General features: G+C 40.5%; 1 protein-coding gene across 5 annotated transcripts in view; it reads right to left on the bottom strand.

Annotated features, from left to right (window-relative positions):
* Positions 1-16,361, bottom strand: part of LOC144088063 (uncharacterized) — a 61,098-nt gene extending 44,737 nt beyond the window's left edge. The window contains exons 1-2 of one of the 5 annotated variants that reach the window (XM_077618275.1): positions 15,730-16,361; positions 15,200-15,642 (exon numbers count right to left, since the gene is read on the bottom strand). Coding sequence is in view for 4 of the 5 variants with exons in the window: in XM_077618273.1 (XP_077474399.1) it covers positions 15,200-15,328 (129 nt within the window). In the remaining variant the exon portion in view is untranslated. The remainder of the gene's footprint in view (positions 1-15,199; positions 15,643-15,729) is intronic. The other 4 variants (XM_077618273.1, XM_077618277.1, XM_077618276.1 and 1 more) reach the window with 4 other exon arrangements.
* Positions 16,362-16,581: the final 220 nt, after the last annotated feature.

Consider the following 16,581-nt stretch of genomic DNA (forward strand, 5'->3'; position numbering starts at 1 on the left):
TCACCCTAAAAATAGCCTCCCCTCGCATTCCAAGCATTACATACAGTAAATCCATTCAAAACATCCCAGGTGAGTGGCAAGGCATTTGACTTCCGTGTGCTTGCAGCGCTTTTAACCCTCAAAAACACAACCAATACTCAAAGAAACAGCATATTAGAGCCATACAGAGGAAATGCCTGATGTGAATGACAACACAATGCGGGTATGAACGCTTGGAAAATGGACTGAAGCCATGGATCGAACACAATTTAACAGCTTTGTTAACTTATTGCTAAAATATTGCTAACCGATTGCTAACGGATTGCTTACGGATTGCTAACGGATGGCCAACATGAATTGTGGATGACTGGGCTAAAGTGTCGGCCAGCACTGTTTGAGCTTTCGCCAAAGCTGGAATCAAGTTCCCGGAATACACAACTCTGACTGGCAGTGGAGCCTAGCATGTTAAACGCCGAACTCTTTATTTCAGAGTGTACCTTTTACCTCAATAAGGCATTATCAAACTTAGTTTTGCTCGTGCTGTCTTAAAAAAAACACGCTAGTGCCTAGCCGAAAATACACTAGCAGCTAGCATAACATACGCAGCAAATAGCCTAACATACGCAGCAAATAGCCTAACATACGCAGCAAATAGCCTAACATACGCAGCAAATAGCCTAACATACGCAGCAAATAGCCTAACATACGCTAGCGGCTAGCATAACATACGCTAGCCTAGTGTCATGCTAGCGCCTTATAGCACGAAGCGTCCGATGTATTGACAAAAAACAGAAAATATACCCGCAAATGAGACTGCGCCCTATCACGTGAAAATACGGCAAGTGATATTGCAGTCTCTCTCTAGCTCTCTTGCTCACTCTCTCTAGCTCTCTTGCGTGCGCTCTGTCGCTCACTCTCTCTCTCTCGCTCACTCTCTCTCTCTCTCTCTCTCACTCACTCACTCTCTCTCTCGCTCTCTCTCTCTCTCTCAAGAGCAAGAGAGACCGAGAAAGTGAGAGAGAGAGAGCAAGAGAGAAAGTGAGGGTACAAGAGAGAAAGCGAGGAAGAGGAAGAGAGATAGAGAGAAATAGAGCGAGAGACAGAGAGAGCATGAGCGCGAGACAGAAAGCGAGAGAAAGAGAGGAGAAAAAGCGAGAGAGAGAGAGAGAAAGAGAGGAGAGAAAGCAAGAGAAAGTGAGATAAAGATAAAAAGATGATTTTCCATTTTAATATTCTGTTTTTGATGTTTTTTCATGGATAGCACATCTTTTGTCTTTCAAATTTGAAACTTCAATTGTGTGTGAATAAGTAAATACATTACTCATTCAATTATGAAGGTAACTTTTTTTGTTGTTCTGTTGTGCAATAAAGATAAAAAACTCCCTCCATACACTTTGAATAGTAGTGATTAATCAAACCTTTAGAAATTGACAGGCATCTTTATTTTTATGAATTTGCCTTCCAACCAAAAATTGCTGTGCAATACCAAATGAAATAAACAATCAAAAGAAGACATAATTGGCAAGCAGACTACCGTATTTTTCGGAGTCGCACCAGCAATAAAATGCATAATTAAGAAGAAAAAAAACATATAAGTTGAACTGGAGTCGCATTTTGGGGGGAAATGTATTTAATGAAATCCAACACCGAAAACATACATGTCATAGTGAAAGGAAATTTAAAATAAAAATAAAATAGAGAACAACAACAAGAATAACGTACCTGGTAATGTCAGTCAAGATGTAACATATTAAGAGTTATTTAGATAACTAGCATAAAGAACATGCTAACAAGTTTACCAAAATATAAGTTTCACTCCAAATCATTAAATCCAACGAAATCTTCATCCTCTGTGTCACTTTTAAACAACTCCCACAACTCGGGAGGTAGACAATGCACCGCTTCCTCTTCTACGTCGCTTACGTCAGACTCATCGTCAGTCACAGTTCCAATTATTCCAGCCTTTCTGAATCCTGACAGGATGGTTTTGGTTGCCACTGAAGCCCATGCTTTGTCGATCCATTCAGTGACTTCCAGGAAAGTTGCATGGTCAATTTTCTCGGTTGGCCTGAAGCTGTGCTCTCCCTCCATCATCCACTGCTCCCACAGGTTACGCAAGACTGTCTTATAGCTCCTATTCACGGAGATATCAAGTGGCTGGAGTATCCAAACTTCCATTCTGGTGCTCGATTGCCGTTTTCGGCTGCATATTATGCTATTTGCATCTTATAATCTGCAGAATTTTGGCAAAGTTGAAATTACAGGAGGTGACATTTGGATGCACTTTGACGGTCCAAGTGTGTCGCAGCATCTGGTGCGGGACCGGAAGTAGGGAATTTGCCAAAGTAAAAGAAGCTCTTATAGACTCTATGGGAGCTTCCTTTAGTTTCATCGATCCCCGCTTCAGGTCCTGTGCTGGATGTTGCGATGTGCTTGGACTGTCCAAGTGAATGTGAATGTTGTTACGATCACGGACGGAGGACCCCAAAGGAGGCAAAAGCACAATCTGGGTGATTGATTGTTTGTTTATTGAGAGATTTCCAGAGATGGGCGAAGGTACTAGGTGAGCAGCGAGTTCCGTAGGACTGTCCAGGGCGAAGGTACTATCCGTGCAATCAAGATCGTGGTCCATCTTGTTGGTGCTGATTCACATAAGTCATAAGGATACTGAAGTCCATATATGGATTTTTCTAGCCATTCTAGCCAGTCATACGGATTTATGTAGTCTTATGTTGACAGGTATGTAATAATGATATAATAATGTGTTAATAATTTCACACAAGTCTCACCTGAGTATAAGTCGCACCCCAAACTATGAAAAAAAACTGCGACTTTTACTACAAAAAATACAGTACGTTCAGCCTGAAAAAAAAGAAACTACAGTCATACATCTACTTACGGATGCCTCTCCGTGCAAAATTTCAAGATTACGAAACTTTTTATATGCAAATGAGTGCCTCGAGATAAGAAAAATATCCAAATTATGAACCCCCCCCCCCACCCCCCAAAAGTACATGCATTTGTTATCCGTTACTTTTTTAGACAATATTGTCGCGAATGCATTGATTCATACTTTAGAAGCTCTGTACTCTATACTGGGCTCTCATTGGCTGTCTCACAACAACCACTGTTTCAAGATTCCGTCTTATGTATTATTGACCGCCGTTCGTCTTCACAGTGTTCTAACGGTGTTTTTTGTTGAGTTTTTCCAAGTGTGGATACAGAGCTGCCAAACACCGAAAATCGTGTTTCAGAATGGGTAAAGAGAAAAATTCCAGATTTTGGGAGATTTTTTCCTAGTGCCGTTTAAGAGCACAAGTTCTAATACTAAAGTCATTTTTTGGCTAAATGTATCACTTCTTTAAAAAAAAAAGGTGCAAACAACACATTAATGATTATTGAGAACTTTATTACACAAAATTTATGTAAATGCAATCATGTCAAAATATTTGTAGCAATCAACATTTTCAATTAAAAAAATGAATAATGACAGACCGACAAATTTTATACCACATGCAAATTTAATAAAATGTCTTAGTTCTGTTAAATTTCTCAGTTGCACGCTTGGCCTCTATTGACTCCTCCCTTGAATATTTCTGTTCATAGCAAGCTGCTGCTGCCAGTTGCTGCCATCTTTACCAAGCACATGGCCTCAAGTGTGCTTGGTCCCATTGACATCCTGAAGTCTGTCCTGATCTTCCTCGCAGCACTGAAAACACGCTCACATGTGGCATTGCTGTGGGGTATCAAAAGTATGCCTGGTGCAATCTTTGTTATGTTAGCATATTTTGGGTTTCCAGAGCCGTCTTATTTCTCCAACTAGTCCCCATTGCACATCTGCTCTCTCCCGTGACCGGTCGTTTCGGCGAAAGACGTTTGGTCGATGGACGTTTGGTCGACGGACGTTTGGTTGACGGACGTTTGGTCGACGGACAGTTCGTCGAACGGACGTTTCGTCGAAGGACGTTTTGTCGAACGGACGTTTCGTCAAACGGACGTTTCGCATGAGAGAGAGTGAGTTTGTAATTGCATTGACAATGTAAGAGCATTAATATCTGAATATCTAATATCAAAATTAGCAATAAGTTGGGTATTATTGGCGTGTGTGTACATGTTTCTCGTCGCCGGATTTGCTCGCTCGCCCCGCCCCCGGATTCGCTCGTATTGGCGTCTGTGTACATGTTTTTAAAACTACGGCCCGCGGGCCATATACGGCCCGGCCCGTTAGGCTTTTTAATCCGGCCCGCCGACGTTGTCCAAATTATAGTAAAAATCAATAACCTCATTCATTTCCCTTTGCCCTGCAATACCACTCATCACTCTCAATTTAAAGACTGCTTTCTTTCGTTGAATAATAATATGTACTTAATGTTGAAAGTAAATTTGAAAATAAATTTTCACCTTCAATTGTGTCTTTTTTCTTATATTTCAATCCCCGGGTTTGATAAATTACATTATGTGTCCAAATGCTGTCTCATCTTATTGATAATGTGTTTAATTTGGGACAATAATAGTATAAAAGAGGCAAGTTTGTCTATACCAGGGGTGGGCAAACTTTTTGACTTGCGGGACAGAATGGATACTAAAATTTGACAGCATTTGGACACGCAGTGTACATCTATGTGTATGTATGTATGTGCTTATATATGTGTGTATGTATGTATATATATGTGTGTATGTACACATGTGTATACAGACGCTCCCCTACTTACGAACGCAATTGGTTCCGAGCGATTGTTCATAAGTTGAATTTGTTTGTAAGTTGATTCAGTGCTATATTTTGTATTATAATTTATGTTTAAGGCCGATATAAGTATATTGAAGGTTTATATAAGTGCATTTGTATGTTTAAGGCTTGTATAAGTAACACGCATTGGTTTGTACTGAAAAAAAAAGATTTAATAAAATGGAGAGAATATGTACAGTACTGTAGCGAGAGAGAGAGATTTATGTATTAGAAACTGGCCAAAAGAAGCGACCTAATGACGATTGCACAGTTTTCTTTTTTTCATCATAAATGATGCGGTAGCACTGTATGGCATCATTCAATTGATTTGCAAACTTTGTGCAACGTTCAATATTTGGGTCCTGCTGCTCGATCTTTCTGTTTATAAATGGTACTGACGGTCGAACGATTCAATGCCCGTGAAACGCTCACCACTCTCACGCGCATCAAGCTTCGTTATTATTGCCTCTTTTGACTCCTCCCTTGAATATTTCTGTTCATAGCAAGCTGCTGCTGCCAGTTGCTGCCATCTTTACCAAGCACATGGCCTCAAGTGTGCTTGGTCCCATTGACATCCTGAAGTCTGTCCTGATTTTCCTCGCAGCACTGAAAACACGCTCACATGTGGCATTGCTCTGGGGTATCAAAAGTATGACTGGTGCAATCTTTGTTATGTTAGCATATTTTGGGTTTCCAGAGCCGTCTTATTTCTCCAACTAGTCCCCATTGCACATCTGCTCTCTCCCGTGACCGGTCGTTTCGTCGAAAGACGTTTGGTCGACGGACGTTTGGTCGACGGACGTTTGGTCGACGGACAGTTCGTCGAACGGACGTTTCGTCGAAGGACGTTTTGTCGAACGGACGTTTCGTCAAACGGACGTTTCGTCGAACGGACCTTTGGTCAACGGATTCGACGCCGGACATTTCGTCTAACGGACGTTTTGTCATCGCCGGGTTCGCTCGCTCTCAAAATTATAATCATAAGAGAGACAGACAGAGTTTACTGTTGAAAGCGATCAACCAGGTAATCTCTCGCTCTCAAAATTATAATCATGAGAGAGAGTTTGTAATTGCATTGACAATGTAAGAGCATTAATATAATATCTAAATATCCAGGTAATCTCTCGCTCTCAAAATTATAATCATGAAAGAGAGCTTGTAATTGCATTGACAATGTAAGAGCATTCGCTCGCCCCGCCCCCGGATTCGCTCGTATTGGCGTGTGTACATGAGAGAGTGAGTTTGTAATTGCATTGACAATGTAAGAGCATTAATATCTGAATATCTAATTTCAAAATTAGCAATAAGTTGGGTATTATTGGCGTGTGTGTACATGTTTCTCGTCGCCGGATTTGCTCGCTCGCCCCGCCCCCGGATTCGCTCGTATTGGCGTCTGTGTACATGTTTTTAAAACTACGGCCCGGCCCGTTAGGCTTTTTAATCCGGCCCGCCGACGTTGTCCAAATTATAGTAAAAATCAATAACCTCATTCATTTCCCTTTGCCCTGCAATACCACTCATCACTCTTGACTTGCGGGACAGAATGGATACTAAAATTTGACAGCATTTGGACACGCAGTGTACATCTATGTGTATGTATGTATGTGCTTATATATGTGTGTATGTATGTATATATATGTGTGTATGTACACATGTGTATACAGACGCTCCCCTACTTACGAACGCAATTGGTTCCGAGCGATTGTTCATAAGTTGAATTTGTTTGTAAGTTGATTCAGTGCTATATTTTGTATTATAATTTATGTTTAAGGCCGATATAAGTATATTGAAGGTTTATATAAGTGCATTTGTATGTTTAAGGCTTGTATAAGTAACACGCATTGGTTTGTACTGAAAAAAAAAGATTTAATAAAATGGAGAGAATATGTACAGTACTGTAGCGAGAGAGAGAGATTTATGTATTAGAAACTGGGCAAAAGAAGCGACCTAATGACGATTGCACAGTTTTCTTCTTTTTTTCCATCATAAATGATGCGGTAGCACTGTATGGCATCATTCAATTGATTTGCAAACTTTGTGCAACGTTCAATATTTGGGTCCTGCTGCTCGATCTTTCTGTTTATAAATGGTACTGACGGTCGAACGATTCAATGCCCGTGAAACGCTCACCACTCTCACGCGCATCAAGCTTCGTTATTATTGCCACTCGTTTCAAATGAAATGGCTTGCCTCTTCCTTGCAACTCCCTCAATAGAAGCCTTTAGCTTTTTACCAACCATATTCAATATTGGATGCATGAGATATTTAATGATACAAATGAAAAAGGTTCTTTGCACACTGGAGATACATTCACGCACTTCCGCATTGCAACGAAGAAGAAGGTAGATGCTGGGTGAGCTGAGCTCTCACAGCGCCAGGCGTCGGTATTAGCGGCGGAAAGAAGTACTACTCCGAAAAAGGCGCGAAATACAAAATTGGACTTGCGAACATTTTGGACTTAAAAGCAATTTGCAGACATGTTCGTATGTACCGTTGTTCGTAAGTTGAATGTTCGTAAGTAGGGGAGCGTCTGTATGTATGTGTATGTATGTATATACATGTGTATGTACACGTATGTGTATATATATATATTTCAGCAACACGCGTATTTATTTATATATTTGTTCATTTATTTATTTATTAACTTACTTATTACCTATCTGTTTATGTCTAAAATGCCTTTCCTATTTCTGCAGCCTCACCCTCTTGCTACTGTGACAACAAAATTTCCCGAATACGGGATGAATAAAGTTATCCAATCCAATCCAATCAACCTCACAGTCAGGGTTCATGCATGGGAATCTGTTGATGAAGGAACTTTTTTGATGATGCTGAAATCAGCTACCTCAGCATGTTTGAGCAGTTCGTCCTTCATTGGAATTTTTTCTTTTCCATATTTCACTGCAGTTTAATAAAACTTTCTCACACTTGTGCAGATGGCAGTCACTTTTTTCAGTATTTCTTGCTCTTTCATGTACTGACAAACGTTCTCACCAATACAAAGACCATCATTTTTCTCAAATAGAATACTAATCTTCTCAAAATCCACTTTCACTTCCAACAAGTCTTTGTCACGCAAAGGAACTGTTTTCATGTTGCAATACTTAAAGTACGCAAAGAATTCTCCTTCTGTTGATGGCGCCAAACACGGATATATAATACTGTATTCCATCTTGAACTTTTGCAGGTTGCAGTTCGTTGTATTTTTTCCGTTGGCAAAATATCAGTATCAGAGTCCTCTCGTCTTCGCTTGGAAGCCATGGCGACAGTACGTCCATGCTGCTTCAAAAATCTATCGAAACTACATCCACGTGACCTAAACGGATGTCACGTGGCGGTTGTTTCGATTTGTGCCATCCTCAAATCGGCAAATTTTAACTGAAAAAGTTATTAAAAGCAAACGTAACGTTTCGAAAGACTGATCGCGTCAGACATAGCTTGTTTTTTTTAATTTTCGTAGTTTTCAGAAAAAATGCAGATTTTGTAATTTGTTATACACTGGCATAGTAAACTATGGATGATTCGTAGTATTTGGTAGCTTTGTGGATAAAGCAGCTGCTTCTGTTTTTAATAATCATGCCTCCCAAGAAAATTAGCTGCGCGAATGAAAATAAGTGGTCAGGGTGGATGACCAGTTAGTCGAGGGGGCATAAAAACAAACTCGAGTTAATGGAACACTCAACAATACGGGGGAATACAACGAGAAGAGAGACGATGAGGAAGCAGCGAGCAATGCAACAGCAAAAAAAAAAATATCAAAGAAATGCTGGAGATATTTCCCGAACTTTCTTTCTCCGTAGAAAAAAAAAAACACCATCCAGAAAGTGTTCACGAGTCGTGCCATCGCCCACTTTGACGGTTTGTGTTGCATTATAGAAACAGTATTAAAAGTCGTCTTTCGATAGTTTTCCCCCCCAAAAAAACGTCCGCCAATCAGCACGGCAGAAGGGCAAGTGAATTCCAAACAGGTAAGAACCAGTAGCGACTATTAAAATGGGTGAAAAATTAAATTCCAAAGAAATCATAAAACATTAATGTTTGTTGTTGATTAAGGTTTGTAATGTTGTTTGAATTCTTAATTGTGCATTTATAAGACGTGTGCTTGTGTCTGTGTGGTTGTCAATGTCTTTTTAGGATTTGGGGTGGATGTGTGTGTGTCTGTTTGATTTTGCCTGTTGTGTCCCCGACCCACAGGGCTTAACTTGCTCTGCACCGCCCCAGAGGGACACAATAGGGAAAGAGCAAACACACACACACACACACACACACACACACACACACAGCCACCCAAAATAAGACAGTGGTTGTGTACTCTATCTCTCGCATACCGTTCCTCTTGTTCCAATGCGTTTCAACAAGGATATATTGTATGCTTTTAAGACATTAATAAATAATTTTCTTATAATTTTCTCTCATTTTTTGTGTGTTTCCTCACATCTTTCATACAAAATTGGGACACTTTGACCAATTTTAAAGGGTTTAGTTGGTAGTTGTGTGAGGACCGTGGAACGGATTAGAGAATTTTCATTTAAAGTACTTACGAAATTTTCAATTTACGGAAAAAAGTTCTGGAGCCAATTAATTTCATAATCGCTTTTTTTCATAATTTTAAAAATCATTTTTGAAGTTCATAAAAACGTGAAAATCCACGCGGAAACTCGCAAGCGGAAGCCACTCCCCTGTCCTCTGCTTGCTACGAGAACTGAAGTAAAGAATTTTTTTTTTTTTTTTTTTTTTTAAATAGGGGTGACCCTACTTCGCGGTTTTTCGTTTATCGCGGCCATGTCTGGTCTACATTAACCGCGATAATCGAGGGATTACTGTAATTCACCATCTACTAACAGAGTAACAAATAAATAGTGGTTATGATGCTTAATAATAAAATGACAAATGACTAGTGGTTATGTTTAATAATAAAATGAGGCATTATTCAATACAAAGGGGAGTTCGCGGACGGGAGGGGGAGAGAGAGAGACTTGACGGATGCACTCGTTACGCAACATAAATTTTAAATTTAACTTAAATGAACTTAGATTCCTATACAGACACACTTAACACAAGTTTTACATCTTATGTTACACTAAATTTAAAAATTCAGCGGGGGCGTCGTCCAACCCAGTCCGCTCACGGCGCACTATTCTCGGATAGGCTCGGGGGGAACCCCCGCCGATTTTTAAAGTGCTCAAACTCGGGAAATATATGGAGCTCGATAATGAAACTCAGCATGTGTCATTAAAATCCGCCCACGAAGAACTGTTCCCGGGGAGAAACCCCTCCGATGACCGTAGGGATATGATTTACCTACTCGGCGGGCCGGATTAAAAATCCTAACGGGCCTTATATGGCCCGCGGGCCGAGGTTGCAAAACTTGTACACACACGATCCGGGGGCGGGGCGAGCGCGCGAATCCCATTTCAGCGAAACCTCCGTTCGGACAAACGGCCGTTCGGCCGAATGACCGTTCGGTGGAACGTCTTTAGGCGAATCATCCGAGTACCATATCAGAAGCATGTTCTATGTTAGGGAACACCTTAAATGAAAGAAGATAAAATGGGTCAACAACCTTGTATGCATCAGCCTTAACATATCACTGCCCACAAATGTCAATCACTTTGATTGGCATATAAAGACCTTCATCCGCCTCTAATACATTCTTTATGGAGCTTTGGGCCCTACTTTGGGAATGCGACAAGAAAAAATGAAGTTATCTTGCTTGGAGATTTAAAAAATTGAAATCACCGCTAACTAAATTTAACTTTACACAACTAATCAAGGGTCCAGATAGACCAGTGGTTCTTAACCTTGTTCTTAACCTACCGAACCCCACCAGGTTCATATGCGCCTTCACCGAACCCCACCAGTTTCATATGTGCATTAACCGAATCCTACTTTAGAGTAAAAGAAGCAGGGGGGCTTGTTTAGAACCAAAAGACAATTGTTGCACTTAAATAAAAAAAATCTGTTTTGAAAAATGGGTAAGATGAAAAAAGGAAACATGACAGTTACACGCATAGCACAGCAAATGTGTATACAATTATGTACAGGTATGCTACAGAAGAAGTTAAGCACTTCAAATAAATCAAGAAAATAGTACAGATATGATATGAGAAGCAAATCAGCAGTTCAATTCAATCAAACTAAAGCATCAGTAGGATACCAAAACAGCCCTAGCAGCTGTCGCTGATTGAGCCATTTTGCCAATGCGAATAGCACGCAGTTCCTCAGTCTCATCACCCAAGGCAGCTGCCATACCCTTAGCGGCTCTTCACTGGCCACTTCTACGCAGCGTAAGTCTGACCCATTTTCTTACACCTGGCCATACGAACCTCCCTATTTTCTGCAGGCCCCACAGCTGATATTGGTCCTGCTAAGTCCACAAACTCAGTAATAGGCATCCGAGCATGGTCGGGGCTATGTAACCATGATATAGATGCAGACTCATGAGCTCCCGCCGAGGTGGAAGCCTCGCCACAAAAATGAATGTATAATACATATAGAAGCAGGAGTATGTCTTTTAGGAATAAATATGGAAAAGTGACGATCAATTTCAAAAGAAAGGCTGACGAATTGTACCTATTTAAGCAATGTTTGGGTGTTATTTTTGGTAAAACATTGTAGCCAAAGTGAAAATATGACAAAAATATACTCACAATAGCGGTGCTGTTGCGTAGTTCATGCAACTAACTTAAACCACTACAAGAGAGCAGCAAGCCAACATATTTCAGGTCAGGCATACTCATCGATAATACTTGGAAATGCTCAAAGCTTGAGTTTACACACTTAGAGAAGGTAAAGAAATTCAATCACTCGTCTATTAGGATCCGACAGCAGTTTCTGGCCACGATAATGTCAACTCTCTACGATGCAGGGTTTGGACAAAAGTAGCGTGAGAATGTTAACATAAAACATCCACCCATCCATAAATCACGGTTTATCTATTCCTGGTCCCCGAAACACGTTTTTTCCCCGTCGTGACGGAAAGACTCGGCGAGACGCGATGGTGCTGGACGCGGTTACCCAAGACGTCTTTCCACGTCATTTAGGGAAGAATTTCAGCCAGCGAGTTTTCAGATGCACACACACACACATCCATCCGTACATCACGCTATTAGAGGATTAGAGAATAGATGGATAGGTGGATGTTTTATAACTCCCGTCACGACAGGAAAAAAGGTGTTACAGGGAGCAGCTAGAAACTCGCTGGCGGAAATTCTTCCGAAAATGACGGTTTGTAAATGACGTGGAAAGTCGTGCTACGTTACGACCAATCAGCCATGTGGTGCGTTTAGGGCACATCATGTAAAAACAACGATTCATACATCAACTCTGCTTTCAGCTGTCATAAATAAAAGTTGAGTTTACACACACTCACACACTCACACACTCACACACTCACACACTCACACACTCACACACTCACACACTCACACACTCACACACTCACACACTCACACACTCACACACTCACACACTCACACACTCACACACTCACACACTCACACACTCACACACTCACACACTCACACACTCACACACTCACACACTCACACACTCACACACTCACACACTCACACACTCACACACTCACACACTCACACACTCACACACTCACACACTCACACACTCACACACTCACACACTCACACACTCACACACTCACACACTCACACACTCACACACTCACACACTCACACACTCACACACTCACACACTCACACACTCACACACTCACACACTCACACACTCACACACTCACACACTCACACACTCACACACTCACACACTCACACACTCACACACTCACACACTCACACACTCACACACTCACACACTCACACACTCACACACTCACACACTCACACACTCACACACTCACACACTCACACACTCACACACTCACACACTCACACACTCACACACTCACACACTCACACACTCACACACTCACACACTCACACACTCACACACTCACACACTCACACACTCACACACTCACACACTCACACACTCACACACTCACACACTCACACACTCACACACTCACACACTCACACACTCACACACTCACACACTCACACACTCACACACTCACACACTCACACACTCACACACTCACACACTCACACACTCACACACTCACACACTCACACACTCACACACTCACACACTCACACACTCACACACTCACACACTCACACACTCACACACTCACACACTCACACACTCACACACTCACACACTCACACACTCACACACTCACACACTCACACACTCACACACTCACACACTCACACACTCACACACTCACACACTCACACACTCACACACTCACACACTCACACACTCACACACTCACACACTCACACACTCACACACTCACACACTCACACACTCACACACTCACACACTCACACACTCACACACTCACACACTCACACACTCACACACTCACACACTCACACACTCACACACTCACACACTCACACACTCACACACTCACACACTCACACACTCACACACTCACACACTCACACACTCACACACTCACACACTCACACACTCACACACTCACACACTCACACACTCACACACTCACACACTCACACACTCACACACTCACACACTCACACACTCACACACTCACACACTCACACACTCACACACTCACACACTCACACACTCACACACTCACACACTCACAAACACACTCACTTCATAAGGATTATAGCTAAAATATGATTTTTTTTTTCAAATTCAAAATACAGTAATACCTTGACATATGAGTGCCCAGACATTTTAGATAACTATTCATCCTGTATTCAGGAAATTTTACTGTCACAGTAGCAAGAGGGTGAGAATACAGACAGGAAAAGACATTTTAGACAAATAGGTAATACATTAGTAGTTAATTAATAAATAAGCATGTTGCTGAAATATATATATATATATATATATATATACATATATACATATACATATATACACACACACATATACATACATATACACACATATATATATATATATATATATATATATATATATATATATATATATATATATATATATATATATGTACGTGTACATACACATTCATACACATAATACATACGTACACGTACATACACGGATACACATACATACACATGGATACACAAAAATGGATGTACAAAAAGTCTCTGAATTCTTTTGACGACATTGTTCCGTTGTTGCTAATCAATGAGAATATCCATGCAGAAGAGTGTAATGAAAAAAAATATTATGATTATAAGGCGTAAAGATCCTATTCCTGCGCTTTCTCACCAGCAGTTTCCATAGTTTACCTCACAGGTTAGCGGAGAGCCATATGCACCCATCAAAAGAGCCATATGTGGCTCCCGACCCATAGGTTCCCTACCCCTGCTCTAGCCCGACGTCAGCTGGGATAGGCTCCAGCATCCCCCACGACCCTAGTGAGGATAAAGCGGTTTAGAAAATTAGACGAGATGAGACATTTCTGGTTACTGGCTCTGGCTCATGGCCAACAGGGTAAATTTAATCTGGGATTAAAACTGTTTTTGCACTTTTACCCCCTAATTTTCCAAATACAATAGGAATAGGATAAATGTTGTGGCCACGTAAAGTCCAGTCTATTGAATTCAGTACTCTCTGAGGTCACAGTAGGATTGTCTGTGGAAATATGTGGGTCATTTAATGAATAAATGAAATCTTACATATGGCTGCTTTAAAAGTGTTAGTACTGTAGTATAAGTATGTTTTAAGACTAACTGACTTCAAGTGTTTTGAATTCAAGCTTTTTCACAACTCAAGCATTTTTTTATTGAATACACGATTGGTTAGTGAATAAAAGATTAATTAGAGCAATGATTCAGAAGGAGTTTCTTCATCCATTAATGAATTTAAAACAAAAAAAACCGATTTTGCTCAGTCGGACTCCCTCCGCACTTGTTTTGGTGATTCACACTTTTTAGTATATTGGGACCACAATGTCGCGGGCCTGACGTGCAAAGGAGACGTAAACAAATATCAAATGTAGTATCACAGCATGGGAGAAGGCCATTTAATATCTTTCATTCGCTTAGTCTCGGAAAACGCATATTCTGAACGACACATTGGCTTTACAGCTTTCAGTTACATCGGTATTGAGGGTTAGCAATAGCACAACACTGGCAAGCATATTCCGTATTGAACGCAGTACCTCACAAATATAATTGGTTGAGACAGGTCGTGTGCTTTTTAAATAATGGCTGCCCCCGTCCCGTAGCCATGTCCAACACTACAATAAACTTAAATGATAACAGGTCGACAAACAAGGCCACAAGCCACTCGGTGTCTTTGCAGAACGATCGAAAAGATGCTCGTACACACAAAGCGATGATAGAATTCTAATTGGTGTGAAACCCGCACAGGTAATGTATTAGTATTCCACATCTTGTATCATCATATTTAAATGGTGGTCTAATTCATATGCTAACGTTAAGTGGGATTTCTTACGTCGTGTGGATCCTTTTTCCAGAACAATTGAGAGCAATGACCGAAAGATTCTGTCGATGACACATAATTCACTCCATTTCTGTCAGTAAAATCTCCATGTGAGCTTCCGGTATTAGTCCTCGCATACATTGTACGTTATAAGTTTATTTGTAATTTGTAAATTAGAAGCTCAAATGCTTTGTCAGGATATTCCCGCAATGAGAAATATTTCTTCATTGAAATAAGCATTTTGGCGGTGGACAAATAGGCAAATACACTTCACTACTGCCATCTCTTGGCCTGGAGAAGAAGATTGAAACGCGTGTCAGCATCGTGGTCCAGCTCTGGGTGGTTTAAATAGCTCCGTGGCTGTGATGAGCCGCACCTGCTGCTTAGTCCATTAGGGGCTGGACCAGTAATTGGATGACAGGTGCAGCCGCCTACTTGTCTGGCCCTGACAAAACCTAAAAAAAAAAACAATAAAAATATACTAGATTAAATTGCACCTTATTCATAAAACCACACACATTCAAAGAAGTTGCAATCTTCACCCAATTGTTGCTTGCAGCTTGAATGTCCACTAAGTTGACAGCACAGCACAGAAGTGCAAACCCGTCTGACTGCAGAAGAACGGGGCAGTGTTGAAAATCAAATTCAAGGATTAAGTATAAAAGTAAAATATAAGTGTAAACTTGTCATATATTCAAAATATATCCTCACCAGGCTTACTGACACTCATCATGTATTCTGTTTATATTATCACTTAAGTCTTGTGTGTTGTACATTCCACACTTGTCTTGAAACCCATAATTCCTTCCCTGTTAAGGTCTCGCTGTCCAAGAAGATGTGATTTATTTCCATTCTAGCCTAAGAGATCATGCCAGGTCAATGTGCTAAATTAAGTTAATGATCAGACTAGCTAGCCGTAGAAAAATCCTTACAGTAATACCTTGACATACGAGTGTGCCAACATACGAGAAATTACAATTTGAGAACTTCCCAGGATCTGACATAACCGGGAAAAATGTTGTGTCTCTATCTGAATTCCAAAGTAAATTAAAAGAATGAAAAGAGTGTGAGGAGGAGAGGCGCAGTACAATTGTCATGCAAAAGTCTCTTGTCATGAATTGGAATAAATTAAAATTGTTACATTAAGAAATTATAAAAGAGTTGATAATATAAAGAATTGATCGCTAAATGATTTAAAAGATGGAAAATTAATAAGTCCAAGTTAATACACTTGTGGATATCACAAAGTCATATGTTTAGAAACTGGTATAATTATTTCAATCAGATAAGGTAAACGTTCCACAATCACAAGGTTTAGTCTTGAAAAAAATAATGAAAGAAGAGTTTTCAAGCCTGTGTAAAGTGTGACCTAATATCAGGAGACTTTGATAAAA

Source organism: Stigmatopora argus, chromosome 14 (assembly GCF_051989625.1).
Source record: "Stigmatopora argus isolate UIUO_Sarg chromosome 14, RoL_Sarg_1.0, whole genome shotgun sequence".
Lineage (NCBI taxonomy): Eukaryota > Metazoa > Chordata > Actinopteri > Syngnathiformes > Syngnathidae > Stigmatopora > Stigmatopora argus.